Below are 22,301 nucleotides of genomic sequence, written 5' to 3' on the forward strand. Positions count from 1 at the left end.
TGAAGGAAATCATGCCAATTTGGCAAACAAGACCCATAATATGACATCTGCATTTTAAAACAATTATATTCTTTAGAAGCAGAGGAAGGGCTAATGAGAATATTGTGAGTTGATGAATTTAGTAAAAAACTAAATCTGTAATATTAATATTAAAAGAGATTTTAAAGTCCTTGTAGCTCACTTTCCATAAAGCTTAACTCTTGACTTTGAATTAACATCCAGAGCTCATCTTGGGCTTTCACCTCCCCTGTGAAAACGGTATTTGAATGAAGCTGTTATAAGAACAGAAAGTACTTTCTGTATTGTTTATTGAGAGAGAACTTTATACATTAGGAACTGGTGCACGTAAATTATTTGACAGATGACCATAAAAACGAGGGCTCTTGTCAACAACACAACTTCATCTTATATTATTACAGTTACTGATATTTAAAAATGATATAAACAAAGGTATGGATAAGTTATGCCAAAATAAAAGGCAATAAATTCCAGAAAACAGAAACAACATATATGTGTGTGTGTGTGTGTGTGCGTGTGCGTATGTTAGCGCATTAGCTATTTCAAATAGCTCGACACAGAGTGATAGAATAGCCCAGACCCAGAACTGTAGTTGATTCTGTACTGCACGAGCAGAACTAAGGGAAAACAACACAGAACTGACCCAGGAGCCGAGGAATGAGTGGAACAGAACTCTTCTGCACCACATTCAAGGCTCTTCGTTTGCAAACTAAACATTTTTCCTCCTTTTATTGTTCCTTAAAGACAGATTTCCCCCCAACCCCCCAAATCTTGTATGGTAGGCTTCTGGCTATTCAAAATAAGATTGTGGCAGGTGACCGAAATCAGAACCTAGGCCTCCAGCGGCAAAAGCTGAATTTAATAGCTCAGCGGACAGCCCACGCTGCCCAGAAACATTTTTATCACAATGTGTCCAAGAGGCTTCCCACTTCCTACTTGGAAAACAGGTGGTGAAGTAAAAAAGAAAACCTTTATATAGTAAAAGAAAAGAAAATTCTGTGTTTGTGTAATTTTTTAACCTGAAGAAAGGCTAAGGTCACTACTGACTTTACAGATTGAAATCTGGAGAACTGGTTTAATTCCTCTACTCGTTAGCCTTCGTGACATCATGACATGCGTTCCCCTGAGTTTGGTTAATGAAAGCAGGCAAGCAAACAAATAAAAAGAGTGATTAAAAAAAAAAAACAGCGTAAAACAAAGTTAAAACATTATGTGGTTGTGAGGGGCGTCTGGGTGGCACAGCGGTTAAGCGTCTGCCTTCGGCTCAGGGCGTGATCCCGGCGTTACGGGATCGAGCCCCACATCGGGCTCCTCCGCTAGGAGCCTGCTTCTTCCTCTCCCACTCCCCCTGCTGTGTTCCCTCTCTCGCTGGCTGTCTCTATCTCTGTCGAATAAATAAATAAATAAATAATCTTTAAAACAAACAAACAAACAAACAAAAAACATTATGTGGTTGTGTCTTTTGTATTTCCTGGTGTAAGTGTCCCCGGAGCTGAGAAGCCCATGTTTCTACCATTCTACTTTAACAGCGCGTTCCCCAAAGGACTCCTTCCCTGGAGAGGTTAAGGCAGCAGGTTAAACAAAGGTGAAAGGTCTGCCACGCTGAGGACTGTGCGGGTTCCGAGCGCATCTGTATAGAGAGTGGCCAGCAGGGAAGAAGCAAAGTGATCTGCATTTAGGCAAAGGGCCCTGCAAGCTTCCAGTGGGTCCGGGAGGAGACTAGAAGCACGAGGCAGTACTGTAAGGCACTCCTACGGGGAAGACAGTTGGGAAGCCCAGCACGGAGGCCGAGCGCTGGCTCCCAGAGGCTGTCTGGCCTGGAGGCCTGACCCCAGCTCGGCTCGGGAGGAGGGCAAGGAAGATCAAGGGGAGGGGAGAGGCTGGTCTAGAGTGCTCTGGCCAGGAGGGAGTCTTCACCGCGCTAAGAGTCACTGTAGACGCCTGAATCTCCCACTGTGGCTTCGTTCCATCTTTCTAACAAGGTGGCTTCTCTTTCCACTGGGAGGAACGAAAGCGAAATAGATGTCCCTTTCCTCAAGTTGAACCACTTGACGAGGAAAGTGCCCCGTAATACGATCACCGGGAACCTGTTTTAAATAAAATCCCTGACAACCACGGTTGTGCTGAGGGGGGCATTCCACACTTCCGACTTTTACCTAGAGTTTAAGTGACTTAGACTTGACCTTGGTGTGCACCCACTAGGACACACCAAAGAAAACCCTTCGAGTCAGAGGGTCTGAATACAATGAAATTAGAATTGTCTACCATTGGGAATTGCTGGGTGCTAGGACTTGACTGTGCCTCATGACAGAAAGCAACGCTTGTCGGCTTAAATGAACTGAGCAGGGCTTATTCACCCACCACCGGCCTCAACCTAGGGCGGTGAGTTCTCCTAGACGCGGGGTTAGAACGGTCCAAGGTACACAGCACGCTAACAGGTTGTTGACAAGTATCAGTGGTGAACGAGTACCAAGGAAACGGAAACAGATAGTACCTCTATGGACTCAATTCATGCCAAGGAGAGAGTGTTCATTTCTTTGTGTTTCACCCCAAATTCTCTAGTTTCTGACATTATCTTACAGCAAGAAGAGTATCGAGACAGAAAATTCAAGAAATAAGGGGGAAATTGTATGCATTGCTCTTTACTGGGAAAAGTAAACAGAACAAAACCTGTGTATTGATTCTGGGCAGTATTACAATAAGAGTTGAAGATTGCCTTCCTAATCCAGTCATCTCAATAAAGTGCAGCAGAGTGGCGGAGATGAATAATTCTGCCCAAATTTACGACCAGGAGCATTGTCTTCCCCCTAAGTTAGGAGCAAAATGTATCTTGGCTCCCTCAGATAATGCCTCTCCTTGCAGGAAGAGGCCAGTGTGGCACCCAGGGCGACCTGATCCAGTGATCTATACGTGGCCTTTTTTGGCCAACGGGTAGAGAACAAACCCATGGGTCTGGAAGCCAAGCCTTTTCAAGGAGGCACAGGGAGACACCGTCCAGTGTCAGTGTTCATTGGGTACCCACGCAGCAACCACAACAGAGGCCAGACCTCAGCAAAGTGGACTCACTCTAGCTTTGCAAAGGCTGACTGTGGCAGCCGGAGTGAGGTCAACACCAGGGTTCTCGGGCGGCCGGAAGTCATGGCCCAGTCCCTTTGCAGGAGTCCAAAATACCGCTGAGTTAGTTGGAAACTGCGAATCCCCAGCGCTACTGATATTCCCTTTTTGGTGGAGGCCTCGACCAGTAGACTCGAAAAGCGATTACTCTCAGCGAATCAAGCGTGAAAGCTCCGAACAACATCACCCTTTAGTACTACAGATAGGAAAAGAACGATAATACGGTCCCCTGGAAGGCAGGGAAGCAAAGGGGGATGACGAGCGTTGACGTGGTTTTCATATAAAGAGGCTTTCAACTTTGGGGAAAATCAGCCCTGGAAAGAACACGATGCGATTCCAGTTCGCTGCTTTTGAAGTACTTTGTGGCCTTCCTGCAGTGGCGCAACTCAGGTCTATTTCGGGAGCTGGCTTCTCTACTGCAGGGTTAGATGCCAACATTTTACCAGGGTTGGACGGTCTCACACACGAGTTTCTGGCACCGTGAGGAGGGATTTCCTCCAGTGATCCACCGGGGAATGGGCCTTTCAAGTGAAAAGAGGTTCCCGAGTCGGCCGCCAGCTCTAGGAGATTAATTGGCCATTTTCTCGTGTGTTCTATGTGCGAGATATTTAATATGGGATGAGAAAGGGAATGTGAGGGAAAGCAGGTATTAGCTTGGTCTTAGGGAGGTGGTAATCCACGGATCTGCTTTTGTTTCGACAGTTTCTAAGCAGTGGAACAATTACCTAACAGTGCACCAAGTCATTTGTTTGGGTGGAAAACAGTAAGGGCGTTCATGTGCTCTAAGGCGTTCTGGGCTGGAAAACAGCAATTTTGAATTTTTCATGACAGACCCAATTCCTAAGCTGGCTCCACTCTGTCCTTTCAGATTTTGGTGGTGGTGGCTGCGTGCTGTGTAGGCCGGCGGGCGGCACCAGCCAGGCTGTCAGGGGCGTACAAAAGGGAGAGAAAACAGAAGCGGCCGGGATGTAATCCTGCTTCTGGGTAGCCCATGGCGATAGTACCTCTCTCTCTCTCTCTCTCTTTTCCCCTTTTGAAAAGAAGCAGAAAGTGACGCAGGTAGAAGGTTCTCCTTAGGAGTCCCCAGGGGAGGACAGTATTTAGCAGGGCACCCGTGAAGACAAAGGTCTTTAGAACAGGGATCCAGAATCTCCCCCCCTCGGCAGGTCGGGCGCTAGGTGCCTGTGAGGCGGGACGGGAAATTCTATACGTAGAGCAAACGTGCTGGACGGGGAGGGGGGGTCTGCACTTCAGGGCCCGAGCGCAGTGTGCTGGGGACGGCCTTGCTGACAGTGGGGATCACGGATACATTAATTACGGCGAAGGCAGAAGTAAGCTACGGTGACAGGGAGCTGGGGGCGGAGGGAGAAGGCACTTTGCCATCGGAGCACATCTGTTTTATAATAAGCAGGTCTATAATTCTCTTGTGAAAGATCATGTTCTGCTATCTTCTCTGAGGCTGGAAAATATAAATACTGTGTTTCACGAAGGGGAGGAAAAAGGAGAGGATCAAATTTGTTTGCCTGTTTGCCAAGTGCTTGTTTGAGATTTTCCACCCTTTATCTTTTGTGTGCAACGTTCTCTACAGCTGGGGTGGGGGAAAAGTCAACCTGTTTTTCCAAGAAGAAAAGGCTCCGTCAAGTCTCCTCGCGAAGGGGGCCTTGGCCTTTTAGCAAGTTCGTACGCCCTTGGTTACAGCTGCTGGAGAATCGGAAAAGAAATGAAGCGTGTGGTCCGGGGCCCAAGGAGCTGGCGGTCTGCGCCAGCCTGTCTGAAATGTCTCGCCGCCAAATGGATGGCGGGATCAAGAGTTAGGGTCTGGAGGGAGCAAGGGGTGCGGGGCGGTGGCGATGGGGTTCAATGTTCCCTGGGCTTTGTGAGCCACTGGCGCTCTAGACCCTAACAGCGGTGAAGCTACCACACCGGCAGGGCACTGGGGGCGTCTGCTCAGGGAAACAGTCTTCTCACGTCGTCTGCTGAAAACTGCTCCAGTATCAGGGTATCTCTGTTCTGGAAAGAGTTCCGGCGGGAGGACCGGAGCCATGGCTTCCCGCGCCGTCCTACCTGACACTTTGGTCACAACCACGGCTCCCCTGGGGGCGCCGCGGTGGGGACCCACTGCTCGGCCAAGTGGCGAGGCAGTTCACCCTGTTTGCTCTTCCTATGACACGACTTTAGCACGTTCGGTTTCGCTTCAAGGCGGCAACTGTGTGTGTGTAGATTTATTTAAACAGCATTATCACCTTGAATTCATTACTTATATGTGTAAGTCTGGTATTTTCTTAAGAGTCTAGCGTGGTGTTTTGAAGTCCCGTGGTACTTTGATTTTGTGAACAATCTTAAAAATGTGAAGGTGGAAGTGGTTACATTGACAAATTAAAGGTCCAAATGAAAGTGCCGTGAAGAACAAGGAGAAATACAGCGTGTAAAAGTCGGGAGGCAACGCCTGCACAAGTCTGTGAGGAGAAACTGAAGAGCGGTGGGGAACGTGCGCGCCATCCGGTCACCCGTCTCCAAGCCGACGCGTCCAACCACAGTCGCAGACGTCCTCGGGCCAGCACCGCCGCAAAAGCATCAATATTCCCCACGAAAGCCCGGGAGGACGGCTCTTCAGAAAGCTGTGCTCTCAGTCACTACGGTGGGGACGCCGCGTCCGGAGGCGGCGCTGGGATTCGTACCAGCCAACAGACGACACGTGCGGTCACTGTCTCAGGGGTCTTTTTTCCTCAGGAAAAGACCCGAGATCAACCTCCAAACCAGGAGGAGCTCTCCTCATAAATTAGGGCGCATGCTTTCTGTCAGAGGGAGCTCGCGCGCCTCATCTCTGAGCCCCTCGGCCCGGCTCAGGTGATCCCCACCCGTGTGGTAGAAACTGAGGTGACGGCGTCAGGGACACGGGGTCCTGGAACGAGCCAGGCGTCGTTCCTGTGTTCAGATGAAACAAACGACGATGAGAGCTTGCCTCAGTTACCTCGGCCTCTGCGAAGGCTAAAAATAAATAACACAAAAATAACCCGAAGTTCTGTGGTTCTGTAGGAAATGCTCCCTCCTGTGTCCTGTGTAATAAAATGGCCCCAGAGCCAAAAAAAAAAGGAAAAAAAGTCTGAATGATAAAGCACGGTGTGTAAACCACGTTTTGCTTGGGAGCGAGCTGCTGAAGTTCATGGCTAAGCGAATCCAGCTACTGGTAGTTGTTCTGAGCCACGGAGGCGACACGGACCTTTTGGACAGCGACTGACACAGAACATACGCACGGGGTGCACCGGGATGTGTGGCTACGGATGCAAGTACAGATCTACAGCTAGCGGACGAGGACACCTACTCTTCCTCCAAAGGGGTCGCACTGGCTCGCGAGGACGCCGCCGCGGCTGCATCAGCGAGAGGTCAGGCCCTGGCCTCGGGCCGCTGCTGACTCAGGTGTTCTGGTAGGACAGCTCGAACATGTTGCAAGCCTCCTCCAGGCTCTCGTCCATGTTCAGCCTCCGCCAGAAAGATTTCTGCTTCTTCTGCAGCTCTCGGCGGACACACCTCGGGCAGGGGACCGACTTCTCTTTGCATTCGGAATGGAAAACAGCTCCACAGCTTTCACACCTGCAAAAGCCAACCACGGAGACGGTGAACAAGGCGGAAGTGACCCGAAGTCCAGAGGCCTCTGTGCAGCTCAGAGGACAGCATTTATTCCGGGTAGCCCTGCCACCGGGAAGAGAGATGACTCATAGAAATGGGCTCTTCCCTTTTCCAAGACACTCAAGGTTGAATTTCACTTGAAAAAAATAAAAAAATTTTTTTTTTCTGATTGGAACTGGCTGGGGCGAGGCTCACAGCTTACAGTGGAGAGGGGTGAGCAGTCAACTAGCAAGGGTGGGATCGGGCTGACAACGGGCAGAGCTCTGCAAGCTGTGTGTGTTAGTTTCCCCCCCACTGGCTCTAGGGTGAAGTGACAGAATGGGAGTGAGGTGTTTCACTGACTGCAAGCGCTCTGAACACCAGAGACAACCCCGGGGTGACTGAAGTGAAAATGCAGCTCCCCACTTCTGTAAATGTGGGGTAAGTGGGTGCCTGTTACTCCCTGCCTTCATTTATCAGTTTGGAAAGATAAAATGATACATTTTCATTCTCTGAATATCCTCAGGTCTATGGTCCTTCTGAGTTTTTTAAAATTAGGAAAACCCCACCATTGTAAGCCTGCCTTTCTAACACAAGTGGGAACAGTAAAGCATGAGAAAGTGGGGAAGAGAATAGTTTTTGAAGAAAACACGCAGATACTGTAATTTATAGAGAGGAGGCATTCCAGGTGCATGACTAGTTTGTTGTCTGGCTTGCTGGAAGCCTGTGCAGGAGTCCAAGCGGCTTGTTTTTACTGCAAAGTCTTTAATAACGAGTAACTGACAAGCACAACTATGGCTGCTCCAGGAGGTGGCTGGCCGGCATGGATTACGGTGCCCTTCCTTCCACTCCGGAGGGACAAGCAACTCTTCCCTCATCTCGGGAGCCCAGGGAATGAGCTCAACCAGCAACAGCCCCTGGAGGGTCCAGCTCTAGGCTGGGTTCAAAGACGACTCTGCAGCAGGCAGTCCTCAGGGCTCAGCTTGTGCTGCCGTTGCTTTTCCTCTAGTACCTTGGGGTTCAGTCCTGCGCAGAGGACGGGCTTCAGGGCATCGTTCCCTAGTGTGTCACTGACTTAGCCGAGGCACCATTCAGGATTCAGAAAGTTTGGTGAGAGGAGGTTCCTCCCACCCACCTTTGTACCCAGGGAGCGAGAGACACTGGGAGCGGGGTGGGGTGGGGTGGGGAGGGGAGGAAGGGCGTATTGATCAGCTGAGAGACCAAAAGACAGAAGCTTCCCTGTACCCGGCAGTCCCTGCCCAAGCTCAGCTCTCTGGGCAAGTAAAACAGTGCTAGTTATGAAAGCAGGCATCCGGTGACATGGCCTGACTTCAAATCCCACCTTCAAATCACTTCCCGGCTGCATAACTGTTACGGACTGAAGTGTGTGTCCAACACCGCCCCCCCAGCACCCTGCCACCAAATTCCTATGTTGAAGCCCAATCCCCAGTGACAGTGCGTTTGGAGATAGGGGCTTTAGGAAGTAATTAAGGTTAAATCAGGTCATAGAGTGGGTCCTGATCTGACAGGATTAGTGTCCTTCTAAGAAGAGACATCAGAGAGCTCTCTCTCGTTCTCCCTCACTGCATGTACCCAGAGGAAAGGCCATGGGACGAGCACGGCAAGAAGGTGGCCGGCCATCTGCAAGCCAGGGAGCTCTCACCAGAAACCAAGCCCTGCTGCATCTTCAGCTGGGACTCCCAGCTTCCGGAACCGTGAAAAATAAATACCTGTTGCTTGAGCCCCGTGGTCTGCAGGATTCTGTAGGACAGCCTGAGCAGTCTGTGACAGTGACCTGGAGTAAGTCACTTCACCTCTCTGAGCTTCAATCGCCTTCTCTTAACATACCCCTCAGAGACATCTTGTGAGGCTCAAAGGCAATGACACAGCGCGTAGCAGAGCTCCCCGCACAGGAATACAGCTAACGCTGCTCCTTCCAGGGTGAACAGCTGCCTCCCCGTGTCTTCCGGAGACGCTTCCTGCAGTCTGACTGCACCTGTGTCACCACCGTGACCTGAGGACATCTTGATCAACCCCCTCATGTCACAGATAAGAAGACTGGGATTCTCTTTTTAAAAAAATCTTTTTTTTAAAGATTTTATTTATTTGAGAGAGAGAGAGCATGAGCGGGGTGAAGGGCAGAGGGAGAAGCAGACTCGGCGCTGAGCAGGAAGCCTGATGCGGGGCTCGATCCTAGGCCCCTGGGATCATGACCTGAGCCAAACGCAGACGCCCAAACAATGGAGCCACCCAGGCGTCCCAAGACTGAGATTCTAAGAAGGCTAGCGATTGTCTCATGAGGACACAGTGAGTTAGACAGGTTGTGACTAGAACCCCGGACTCCTGACAGCCCAGGAGGGCTTCCTACTGAAGCCCGGTCATCTGAGTGAGGGGAATGTGCCATCCTGGATGGAAATGAAGGGCTTCCAGTCAGAAGACTCCTATTCCAATCACAACCCTTTCTTTGCGTTATCTTGGGCAAGTCACTGACTTTCCTGGTGCTCTGGTCTCCTCATTTGTAAAATGCTGCTCACAGTGACCTCCTTCCTACTCACCAGGGTTCTGTGGGACGAAAATGGGTGATCATATGTGGAATGAGCAGGTGAGTGAGACACCACCGTTCATGGTGACTCTAGCATCCACCTTCTTGATGCTGGAGCCACACTGGTCGGGACAGTCAACATAGTAGAATCTTCTCTAGCAGCTCCCCGCCCTCGGCCCCTCCCTCCTTCCAGGGGGATGAAGGTTAGACTCAGGTGTTCTTGGGCCTCTGGTCTGGGCCGGCTCCTCCCCAGTGGCAATGGCTTTGTCCTCCCTGGGTCACACCTCTTACCCTCCTATCACTGAAGTGACACGAATGGTAGCCTTATCAAATAAATTTCCTCCTTCCTGCCCCCTTTGACCTGCTGAGTTAGTGATTTATACACCTAGGGATGTTGCCCTAGGGCAATGATTGATAAGAAGAAAACCATGGGGTTCCTTCAGGACCACTCCCTTATCTCTGCTGATACCAGCCTCCCCCACACCCCCACACTGTGCTTCGGTAAAGAGGTTGAGTCTTATTGGGTATTTCTGGTGCAACAAACACTCACGGGGCGACGGAGCGGCTGAGTACACCTGCTCTTCTAGCCAAAGGTCAGTAACTGAAAAAAAGTCTGAGATAAAAAATTAATGATTTCAGAATGTAACCAAGTCCTATTTTCTAACCATTTGTAAGCCAGCAGTCATCTTTTGAACTGTATAATGGACAGACTGATCAATGACCTTCCCAAATTCAGAGAGTCTATTGTTAACTTTCCCCCTGATTTTTTTTTTTAAATGAAAAGAATAAGGTCAGGAAAGGGAAGGAGGCAGAGAAACTGTTTCTTACATAAAAGTTATGGAGCTCTGTAAGAAAAATGTGTAGGAAAACTAAAGTATTTGCATTAAAAAATGCAACATATAGGCATGTTCCTCTTTGAGAATAGGACTCTATTTAAAAGGCCCTTTCACTTTAAAAGAGTTCACTGGCTCCTTGGTGTTTAATGAATTTCCTGACTGTATTTAAAATACGACTTTATAAACAACTTTTCAGGAACATATCTTATATATAAGGTAAGTCTACCAATGCAATCATCCATGTAGAAAATTGCAGCAGATAATGAAAGAGAAATGTCCTTCAGTGTTCCCGAGTGATAAATCAAATGAAAGCCCGCCAGTTTCATCTTCATTTCTGAGCTCCCCGCTCCCAGGAGTCAGCAGTGTCGTTGCCTTTCGGTTGTTGCTGTACACCACAGAGAACAAAGACCCAGAGAACGCAACTGCAGGGAGACATATTTGCTGTTGACCAAAGCCGTCCAATGGGTTTTGCCTGAAAACGTCCACTGCTGCCCTGAATCCAGGGATCTCAACCTCGGCACTACTGGCATCTGGGGCCAGAGAGTTGTCTGCTGTGGGGGGCTGCCCCGTGCGCTGCAAGATGTTCAGCAGCATCGCTGGCCTCTACCCGCCGGATGCTGGTCACAATCCCTCCCCCCAAGTTGTGACAACCAATGGTGTCTCCAGACACTGCCGAAAGTCCAAATGTCCCCTGGGAGGGGCAGGGAGATCGTCCCGGTTGAGAGCCATTGACCTAATCTATCTGGAGGAGGCATCATGGAGGGAGTACCCAGGGGGTACTTAAACAGTGCCCTCCCTCCGTGGAATTTCCAAGTGTCAGCTGCTGGCTTGTACCAACCAATAAGGTCCAACATAGTGTTACTTATTTCATTTTCACAAATATATATTTTTTAATACATCATTTGGTTAAAATAGCTGAAACTCACAGGCATTATCCATCCTGTGCTTTTGAAAATTAATTTAGAACATCATATAGGAAGTCAATACCCATGACACAATTCTGTGCATTGCTTAGTAACCCTTAACTTTCTATCAACTCACTCTGATTTTTTCGTCTTCCTCAAAAGCCATCTTGGTGGTTGACCCTCAGTTGCATGTATCTGCTCTTTGGCCAAGAACATCTGGGCTGTTTCTCTGTGGTGTTCTTTACTTCTTCATGTCCTATGTAGGCCATCTAGCAAATCTAAACCAAAGACTTATACTTGCCCCAGAAAATAAATTGCTTTTATGTAACTGGGAAGCAGTTAGGTTTCAGCAACATCTACAATGAAAAGGAGACCAGAAAATATGAACAAGGCCGCTTACTGCAGAGAGGAGGGCTCAACTGGAGTGAGGAGCCCTGAGTTCTTGGCCTGGGTTGGCCCCACTGTCCCTGGGACCTTGGCTAAGTTACTTCATCCCTGAACCTCTCACTCTCCGCAGAAGGAAAAGGAAAGGTCGGATTATCTAAGCTTCCTTCTAACTTGCAGATTTTGTGCAAGGGGGGGGTGGTGGCAGGGAAAGCCTACCCTGGGTTTTACCCTTCTCTTTCCGCATTTTCTTGCCCCCAAGTCTGTGGATGGATATGTGGGAATACAGCCTTGCTGGCCACTCCTTGGAAAGTCTCGAACTGACAAGCTGGGACTAAATGGGAGGACCCTTAAAGTGAGCATTACTTTAAATCTTATTTGCATTGGTTAACCAAACCATGAACTAGCTTACAGACTAGTACATACAGCTTTGGTTATCAGGAATTTGGCCAAAAGGAGCTGACTCTGCCTTTTTCTCAGAACATGTCAATTAAACATTAAGGATTCCTTTCTAAGGACTTTTCCAACCCTCATCAGCACCCTCTCTCCCCAAGAAAAAACCTAGAATGGTTCAGTGTTGTGGGATCTTTATTTTGGGGGTCCTATGTGGAAGAAATTCTGTGTTTTAACCACTGGGACAGCCACACTGGATGCAACCCTATGCATATCAGCAATGCACACACCATGTGATGTGGGATGAGGAAGAAGGAACTCTAGGTCTGTTTCTTTGTAAGCTCTAGGGGGCAGTGCCACGACCTGTCCATGGTCCCCTTCCTGGGGCTCGGCGTGGGGACACAGCTCCACCATTGTGGGTGGGGGGGGCAATGCAGATCTCATTCTCTTAGTAAAGGCCCCATCACATGAGACTATGCATTTTATGAACAGTCTTTGACCCAAACATTAGCTTACTGACCTATGGCAGGTGACGGAGAGGTTCATGCCCTGGAAATCTAATTGCCACAGATACGATGTTCTTAGTCCAGCTCTCAAAACCAAGAAAACGACTTGCTGCGAACTGACAGGAGTACATATGTGCAAGGGAAAAGGTCTGCTTCTCAAATATGGCAGTGCGGCAAGAATTCCTGGCTGCAGACAGTTTCCTGTTCTGGAATGCTGATGATGTGAGACCAATTAGAGACAGGCTCGATGGCTTTGTCTGTGTCTTCCAGATTCTAGCTGCACACAGGCAGGTCACAGGAAGCTGCGAAAGGCCCCTGCCCCAAGTTGAGGTCACCGAAATGCTTCTGCTTTGCTCCTGTTGGATTCTTCTGCTGCATTTTTATTTTTGGCTCAGGCAATGACCTCAGATATTTCATTAGATTGAAATTCAGCCTTGAGTTTGGCTGGATCTCTGACAAGTGGAAGGACAGGCCTGCAGAGCAGGGCAGAGCTTTGGCTGATTTCCACTCTGCAGAGCCCACAGCAACTAGGGTGGGGTGCAGAAATCCGTGCACGCGAGCAGGCATTCGAGTGCGGGCAGGCACATGGCTACTATGGAAGGTGCCCCACGGAGCCACTAGCTATTACTGGTTTTTCCAAGAAACCAAGATGATTATTGAAATCTCTTAGCTAAGGGAGGTGGTTATGGGGGCCTGGTTATTTTAATGTTTTGGGTTGGTGTTTTCTCCTGTTACCGTGTGAGTGAGTGAATATAAGCCAATAACTTATAATTTGCTTAAATAGGAAATCACGTAAGGTGTATGCCTGCGTATGTACGCATGTGTAATGTAGGAACTTACTGTATGTACATAGGTACGTATGCTGTTTAGAAGAACACCCAGAGCATGTTACAAAACATTCTAAGGTCAAATGAGTTAAATATGATACAGTTGAATGGATTCTTTCTTTCGTGGGGGAATAGGGTTAAAATGAAGAAACGTTACACACAATTTCAGTAATGTGCTGATGGCTGGGGACAGTCGGTTTTGCACTCTGCCTGGAGCACCACTTCTGGTGAAGCCTTGAGCCAGGATTACTAGAAACCCACACTCCAGATGCCCCTCTCCTGCGCCCCAGGGGAAGCAAGTGGAACAGGGAGGGAGACCAAAGGGTCTGGAAATGTTGGATTACGGAACTGTGTGGCTCCATGCAGAGTGAGAAATGGACTGCATTTGGGATTATTCATTTTGTGTGTGTGTGTGTGTGTGTGTGTGTGTGTGTGTGTGTGTGCGTGTGTGTTTTCTTCCTTTTTTGGCTGGGGGTAGGGGGGTGGGGGGCCAAAAGGTCTCCACATGGTTTGATTGGAACTGTACGAGACTGGAAAAGATCTAGCTCTTTGGCCAAATGTCTGGCAGATTTAGGTGTGTATGTGCTAATGTGTAAAGCTATTCCAATAGTTCTAGACGGTAAATGCAAATACAGCCAGATCAATATTGGACATTTGAATTAGGCAACGTCTGTACGCCTTTTGACCCTGTTTTTATAGAAATTATCCTTATAATAGTTCTCTGAGCTGGGTACTATTTGTTTTCCCATTTTTAGTAAGTCAGTCAGTCAGTAAATGGATAAAATGAAATGAGATAATGAAATAAAGTAACTGGTGGCTTCTTGGGTCCCTAAACCGGTAAGTGTGTGATTGACTCTGACCTTGATTGTCGTCTTCTGACTTGAAATCTGGCTCTGTTTCCCCTGTTACTCGCCACACGGTCCTTCCAGTTATTCAGCACATTCCCAAATACTTGCTAAGGCTCAGATCATGGGAAGAACAATTGGTATGCCCTGCAGTGATCTTTTTATTTACCTTTTAATCCCCAGAGTTAATTAAGGAAGAGTTTTTCCCTGATTGCAGACCACAAAGCCTTTGGCTTTCACAAGTCTTGCACTTTTAGTTTGTAAACCAAGCTCAGTTAATAGCGTTGACAAAAGCTTTACTTAAAATCTTGGCTTTGAAAGAGAATGTAAACAAGGGTTAATTAATTCATTTGTTAATTTTGCTATCCCATTGGGAGCGGTAAATCACATTATCTTTAATGCCAATGCCTAATAAATGCTTCTTGCTAATTTGTGGATGGTGACAAGAACTCATTAATACTCTGCATATATATATACATATATATGTATATATATATGTATATATATATGAAATCTTAATAGATTTGATCTGAGTGAAATAGTTATTTGGGCATAGGAAAAAACTAATATTTCTGATACTTTTCTTTCTTTTTTTTTTTTTATGGTTCACCTGGCAGTTAATATAATTCTCAACAAATTTCCATCTCTTCTTGGGATTACTTTAGGAAAATCTTGTTTAATATTGGAGAAAGTAAAGAAACTGCAGGAAAATTTAAGAATTTTCTATAATTTCCAGAAAAAGCTAGAACAATATTATAATTGTAGCCATTAGAGAACCATAAATAAAAACAGTGGCTTTCTGTAAAAATTTCTGAAGTAGTTCAACACACCTAAGAACCCAAGAAACGTTTAGCAATGTCTTACTACTTCTAAGACAAAGGTAGTGAATATAATATTTGGTTAATGTAGATTAAAAAAAAATCTTACCTTATATATGGACTTCCACTGATTCACCAGTCCACCTTTTTTATGTAAAACTAAAAAATTGAACTGTCAAGTTTTTGAAGTAAGCCTCTTTAAAAGAAATAATAATTTATAAGGATGAGCTGTACCTAAGACTCTGAATGGGATTTACTCTATTTAACATCTTATGCATCAGTTCCTCAAAGTACTAAGACTCCTAATGGAGCCAAAATAGAAGACATTTTGGGGGATGCGTACAATGCAAAAAATTCAGAAGGGAAACCATTTCTAAATTTATGAACAACGTGATTGATTGCTTAGGAATAAGTTAGTGATATAAATTTAGAAGGAGAAAGACATTCAAATGAAAGACCCAAAGTGTTTTGTCGTTACTTTAGACTGTTCCCCTAATTTGTCTCCTCTCACCAATGCAATTCTCTTAACGAGATGATATCACATAATTTTCTAATACTCAATGTGTTCTAGGCCAGTGGTTTTCAAAGTGGAGTTCCAGGACCAGCTAGTCCAGCATCACCAGAGAATTTGTTAGAAATGAAAATTATCGGGTGCCACTCCAGGCTTACTGCATCATAAATTCTAGGGTGGGACCTGGCAATCTGTGTTTCAACAAGCCCTCCAGAGAATTTGATGAATATGAAAATCTGAAAACTGCCGTTCTAGGCCAGTTGTCTCCAAAGACAGCAGGGCAAACACATTAGACAGGACTGTTGTAAATATTTAGAACAAAAATACGGACTTTGCAAAATGAAAATGAAAAGTGCTATTAATTAATGTTTTTATATTGGGCTTTGCAGTTCATATCTTTAATATTTTCTCATAGCTGATAGGTAAAAACCTCATTTTACTTTAATTAGAAGCGATATTAAGCTATTCAGATATTGGCCACTTGAATGTTTTTTTCAATGAATTAGTTCATTGTCTAATGACTTTTACTTACTGAGTTGTAAAGATTTTTTATATTCAGGAAATTAATTAATACTTTGTTAAATGTGTTAAAAATATCTCTCCAAGTTTCCTGTTTACGTCTGTCTTTACAGAACTTTAAGCATTTAACTTCTTAAAAATATATTTTAAAAGCATTTTGCTTCCATGGCTTCTGGGTTTGTCTCAAGCTTAGAAAGACCTTCCCCATTTAAGATTATAACAATATTCACCCATCTTTTCTTCTAGCACTTTATGGGTTTTATTTTTGCATCAAAATATTTGATCCATCTGGAATTGATTGGGATGTAAAGAGTATGGCAAAATGCGGTATTATTTTTCTTTCTCCAAATGGCTGTCTAGTTCCCAGTTTCTTTTAAGGAATGTTCCATCTTTTGTTTTGCTAATTTGCTGTGCACCTTTATCGTGTACTAAATTCCCATATTACTTGGGTCTATTTGCGTACTTTCTGAAATCATGCTCCGTTGATCTGTCTGTTCCCATGCCAGCACTGTACTGCGTAGTATATAGTACATTTTTATATCTAATGAAAACAGTCTCCCTTCATGTAAACAACTTAAGAGGTCAAATTCTATATTGAATATATTAGGAAAGTTTACTGCCACCCATCTGAATGTTAAATAAAAAAATTTTTGAAATGTATATAATCAACTAATTTTTTAAAATTTATAGTATAATTTATAAGGTTTATCTAAAATGAAATGCACCTGTATAAACATCTCAGGTGGTTAAGGGCTAATCTGGCTTTAGGTATTTGACTTTTTGATTTTTTTAACCTTAAGTAGTGATAAAGGCATTGTATAAATTTGGTAAGGTAAACTAATAGACTGTTTACATGTTTATAAAATTAGGAAACATGATACAATTGTTTAATAATGTATACACTCTTTAATTAAAATTATCCTACTTTGCATGAACTGAGATGTATTATCTTGGAAAAATAACGGCAATACTTAAAACATGGTATACGTTATTGAACAAAAGGAAAACGTGAAGAACAATGCATGTTTTAACAGTCCCTTTCATTCAGTGAGGAACATTATTCAGAACATTTTTACTCTGCATATGAGTAAAAATTGGATAGAACTGACCATCTTACTACGAAAACTAGCTAAGCTATCTATGTACACAAGCAATAAGCAGACATGTAAGACATCTTGAAGTCACTGAAAATGCTCCGTCTTTGAGCATGTATACTCCTGAGACAGGAATAGGGTAGAGAAGGCTAGACGCTAGTCTATCAGTAAAGGAAACGCAAAGGCAGTAACACAGCCGCTCACTGGGGAAAGCCGATGGGAGCCTTTAGCTTAGGTCTGGTTAGCAGAGTTCTATGCTAACTAATAACTAAGCCTTTTCTCTTTCATTTCTCTGAGTGGTGGCCTGGGTAAGCTCTCTAGACCCCTCAGGGAGAAAAACTGAAGTATGAACCTTGTGGGTGGGGTTGGGTGAGGTGGGAGAAGGGTTTAGTACTGCTTTCTAAATGTTAAGGTTCCCCTGGATAGGTTTCTCTCTTTTAAACAGGAGACCTTCACCACATTGTCAGGGAAGCTGAGGAAGGAAAAGTCATCTTTATTGCCTGCGGCTTTGACATTCATTTCTGTCCCTAAGTCCCTTGGCTGGTGCCTCTTTCAAGCATTGTATGAAAACCATGTTCCCCCTGAGGTTACCTCAGGCCTCACTATTGCCCTCCTTCCACCCTGCCCTGCCATCCTGCCCCCACATCTTCCCCACTGCCAAGGAAAATCTGCTTATCTCTTTTCATTCTCAATTCTGAAATTTTTCTTTCAAATCATTGATGTAAGCTGCTTTCCAGCTAAGTTTTTAATTTAAATTTCCTTTCTCTCTGCCATCAAGGATTCTTTCCAGAAAAAAAGTGTTAACTCCTCTTAAAAGAGGGCTTTAATATATTTCAGCTTCCCACCTCTCAAAGCCAATCTAGATTTTTCAGTTTAAGTCAAGTCAGCTCAAGCTAGTGGCTTCCAATGTTGTCTTTGAATCAGCCACTGGTGCATGACTTGCAAGTCAGTCTATTATTGGTTTTATGAAAGGAAATTCCCACATTTCTGTTTTTCACAGCAATGACTACTTTTTAAATGCTATCTTTTCCTGTTTTCTCATCAAAAGTTTACAAAACTCTTCCCATTATTTTTGTTGAGAACCTCTCCTTCACCATCCTACCACCAACCATCACCAGAAGTGAGACTAGTTAAGGGTACATGGCATAGTCTTTTGCCCTCCTAAGGTTAGTTTGTGCATTCCCTCAAATTTTAGGCTCATGCTGTGAGGACAAGGAGAGGCAGAAAGGGGACTCTACTGGAATTCAACAGCCTGCATCTCCCAGGAGCTACGGCTGTGGTGTTGGGTGGGGATGCGGGCTTCCCTAGGGAGGGGTGAAGGGAGGGGTATGTGTCAGGGGGTGGGAGTGATGGGCAGATGACTGCTAAGCTCCTCTCTGACTCTACAGAAGTTCTACGATATGTAGACATAATTGAGTCCAAGCGGCGACTGTGGCAGAGAACGAACATCTGTAGGCTGCCTTTTCTCTATCTTAAGTGCTTTGAAAGCATCAGGAACTGGAAGATGATGATTAATGATAGCTATGGATAGCACATGCCGATATTTCCGGATGCACCATTGAGTGGTTTAATATTCAGAATACTGAAGAGGTTTAACAAAGACATGATAATATACATTAGATGCCGAAATAAAAACAAAAAAAAGGATTTTTAAAAGACAAGTTTAACAAGATCTTGCTATCTGTACTCCCATAATTAGGTGGAAAAAGTGTCACAATATCAAAAACATATACTGACAAAACCAATTTACTATTGTACCTTTTGTAATTCTAAAGCATAAAACAGTTCATTTCAGAACACACCGCTCAGGCTGAATGAAGAGTCAACACTTTTTGTATGGAAAGGTAAACACTCCTCTCCCCTATTGTGTATTCAGGTTACTTATTTACAGTCGCATGGCGAAGGAAAAAACACACACTAAAACATGACCAGAAAGCTGTTTTGAAAAATAAATTATTTGAGTAGCTTAGCAAGACTCAAGTTTTTGACATGAAAGTTTTCATTGGGCCAGAAAAATATATCTATCCCTAACATATGATGTAATGCTGGCTATCATTCAATGAAGTCATGTGTCTTGGTAATGTCTGCATTGAAGTAGACAGTTTCCTTGAAATTAGTTTAAAAGTCATTTGAAATAAAAGAGAATAAATACGTGGAAAAGGACAGATTTGAAAAACTAAAAATAAAGCAAACTCTTCATGAATTATTTATTGAGCATTTACTATGTGCTGTTCTAAATGCAGATAATTGAGCAGTGAGCAAAATAGAAAAAAGTCCATTTCCTCGTGGAGCTGACATTATTTCAAAATGATAGACTGAATCACAGTTTGCATTTATATCTTAATCCCTATAGGTAAATTGTATCAAAAATAGTCAACCTCGCTGAAAACATCATGACAAACTAGCAAACAGACTAATATAAAATGCGAAGCGGAATGGAGTCAAGTTCTAACTTCTCTGTCAATAAGAGCTTAAAAACAGTGTCCTGTACCGGGCAGGCAAACCCAGAGGTGGTGGGTGGCTTGTCAAAGGTCACACAGCAAATCAGTGGCAGAGTCAGGGATAACATCTAAACCTCTGTATTCCTACTCCAGTGACCTTTCTGTGGACTAGTCTCCTCTACTTTTTAAATGGATCTTAATGATTTTAGAACCAATAAAATTTTTTTCCTGTTAACGTAGCCACCAATAAAAGTTTATCTATAAACTTATTCTGATACGATGTGATAAAAAGCTGCATATAAAACTATGTATTCAATATATTGTCAATTTTACTAAAAAGTAAACATGCATACATATGCATGGAGAATTTTCTTCTTTATACTTTTGGTGTACTTTTCAAATTTTCTATAATGCACATCAGTTTTATAGTTAGAAGATTATAGCGTGAGTTAAACAATGATGAACATTACCCCCTCTAATCAACAAAAAATTAGGGTGTCTGAAATGCTTAGCGATAAGATGATCACACAGTATTAACCAGGTACCTAACAAGAAGCTTGGTAAGAAATGTGTCTAGGCGGAGATGACAGCCATCTATTCAAGTGACCAAGTGGCTTCAAAAAACAATGGCAGCAGCCTCACCGGCGAGGACTATGTTTATAAATGCACTGTATTTATAAAGTGGCTTAATGGCCTAAAGGTCGGGTCAGGCCTGAGGGTTTCACAGAAGTCTCATCTGTGTTAGCAGACGTTCTGAAACACTTTGACATGTGAATATAGGAGCCATCGGGCCAAGGGGAAATGTTATTTACCAAGTTACTCTTTGACCAAAGTTTAAAAGCCAAAAAACCTAGCATTGTGTTTGAGGTTTTTTTTTTTTTTTTTTTTTTTAAAATCAAGGAAAACCTTCACTGACACAATAAATAACATTTAAGAGCAGGCAGTCATATAGCCTAAGAGTAGAACTGCATCTTGAAAAGTCGCCACTCTGTTTCTGCCACTCCCAAAACCTGCGAGCATATGCCGGGCTTGAGTTTTTCTACCCCGCAAATGTCCGAATGCTCTCCACAGGCCTTTCCATCTCTGTTAATTTATGATACTAGGACACAGGCAGGGATCTCGTCCGCCATCATCAGTGTTAGAAGACGTGGAGAAAGTTCCTCACTCTGCTCTGCGTCAACACCAGAGAGAGGAACGGACGGTAAGCAGCTGGAGCACAGGTACCTGGGAAGAGGAGTCCCAACTTTCTCTAGCTGTTTCAGGAATGCCACACCTCATCACAATCCGCACGGAGTGGCTGCTTCCCAAGAAAAGCCACAGAAAGGAAATATCATTAAGAAAGTGTCTACGCGTTGGGGGGAGCTGTTCCCTCCCTTAAGCCCGACCGCGCCAAGGCTGTTGTTCTCCATTGTTGAACAGGATGTGACAGGACTGCCAAGCGCAGCCCCCAGCCCTGCTAATTAGGTGCGCTGACAGTGTTTGTTTTGGAACCATTTACCAACAAAGGAATGTGTCAGGCTGATTAGTGAGAAAAGGGTATGTAATGTATGTGTATTTGAGTCCAGATGAGGGAATAATCCAGGTATTCAGTCTGTTTGTGCAAGGACGGACAAAAACGAAGCCTGAACAAATAGGAAGCCACAAGGAAAGACCAGCTTCTGGGCAGTGCTTCTCTCTCGTTCTCCTCCGGAGTTTTGTTCTACTCCCTAACCCCTGCCAAAAAATTCCTGCCTAAACATGAAACTCTCTTTCAAGAAATGACAAACTGTAACTGGCTCCTTGAAAAAGGGAAGAGCCTCTGTAAGGTTGCTGGCAAATCTAGGGTTTGGTGATTTTCTAGGCACCTAAGTAAGCGACAACTTCGGGCAAAGCCATCTCCGCGTTTATCCTCCAGGGACAAATCAAAGGGCGTGAGGGCACAGAACACACAGCCCTTCGTGGACTGCTCAAGTTGTGCTGAGAAAAACCATGCATCCCAGCATTTTCTAGGGCTAGAAGTAACTCTATACTTTATCATAAAGCAGTTGCTTTCTCTCTTTTAAACAAACCTTTATAAGGTTTGACGACAATTAGCTATTGGAAACTTCGTGTGTGCATGAAGCCTCAGGAAGGGTAGAAAGTGCCAAGGCAAAGACCAAAGTCCAGGCCCCAACAAGTTGAGGTCCTCAGGGACAGGGTTGTATGGATTGCCATGAAATGTAAAATGACAAAGACCAATTCACGAGGGTGCTGGGAGGAGCCTCTGTGTTCTTCAGTACAAGCTGGGCCTTTCTGAAATCTGGCCAGATGGATGAAAGCAACGGGGCTTGGACTGAGTTCTTTGGGAGGCCTTCTTTTTCTGTAAGTTAACCTAACAAAATCGGTTTTTAAAATGAAAAAGAGGAGAGGCCCTGTTAGAGACTCACTTGCTATGGATTTTTCTATGAGGCCAGTGTTCATTCTCAGTAGACATATGTAGGAAATGTTCTTGAAATGTGTGCAAATTGGACATGGTGTCAGAGTATGTTAACTCAACTGGTAAGAGTTTGGTGTGGATAAGTTCAAGGTTCTGAGTGCAATCGTTATTTCTTGGAGGAGGGGAGGGAGTGATCAACCACTGTACACAAAGAAAAACTGGCAAGTTGTACTCAATCTGCTTCTCCAAACCCTAGTGCTTCAAAAACCACAGAACCCTTTTAGAACAGTAACCATTGAGCTGCAAATGGCCTCCCCCCTCAACAGGAAGAACAACCCCCTTGGATGCCTTCCCTGGGGCAAGTGAATGTCTGGGACCTGGGCAGGCCGATGCTCACGCCACAGAAATACTTTCAACAGCAGGTCAGCTGCTTCAACTTTACAGATAAAGCTTCCATATAAAGTAGTGAATTCAGACTTTCACGATGCTCCTTTATCTTTGCAAGTATTTCCCCCAGTTTTATTGAGATATAATTGAAATGTAACAT

At 44.8% G+C, this 22,301-nt stretch overlaps 1 protein-coding gene and 1 long non-coding RNA gene across 4 annotated transcripts in view; one reads left to right on the forward strand and one right to left on the reverse strand.

Moving 5' to 3' along the window:
• Nucleotides 1–22,301, forward strand: part of LOC148110808 (uncharacterized) — an 81,532-nt gene that overhangs the window by 45,921 nt on the left and 13,310 nt on the right. The window lies entirely within an intron of this gene.
• PLEKHM3 (pleckstrin homology domain containing M3) overlaps nucleotides 292–22,301 on the reverse strand; it is a 177,683-nt gene continuing 155,673 nt past the window's right edge. For 2 of the 3 annotated variants that reach the window (XM_087863017.1, XM_045806607.2), the window contains exon 8: nucleotides 292–6,723. In XM_087863017.1, the coding sequence (XP_087719143.1) occupies nucleotides 6,546–6,723 (178 nt within the window). In that variant the 3' untranslated portion in view covers nucleotides 292–6,545. Of the gene's footprint in view, nucleotides 20,657–22,301 lie in introns of all 3 variants that reach the window. The other variant, XM_087863020.1, reaches the window with a different exon arrangement.

The sequence above is a fragment of the Ursus americanus genome, chromosome 1 (assembly GCF_024610735.1).
Source record: "Ursus americanus isolate L20-20 chromosome 1, mUrsAme1.1.p, whole genome shotgun sequence".
NCBI lineage: Eukaryota > Metazoa > Chordata > Mammalia > Carnivora > Ursidae > Ursus > Ursus americanus.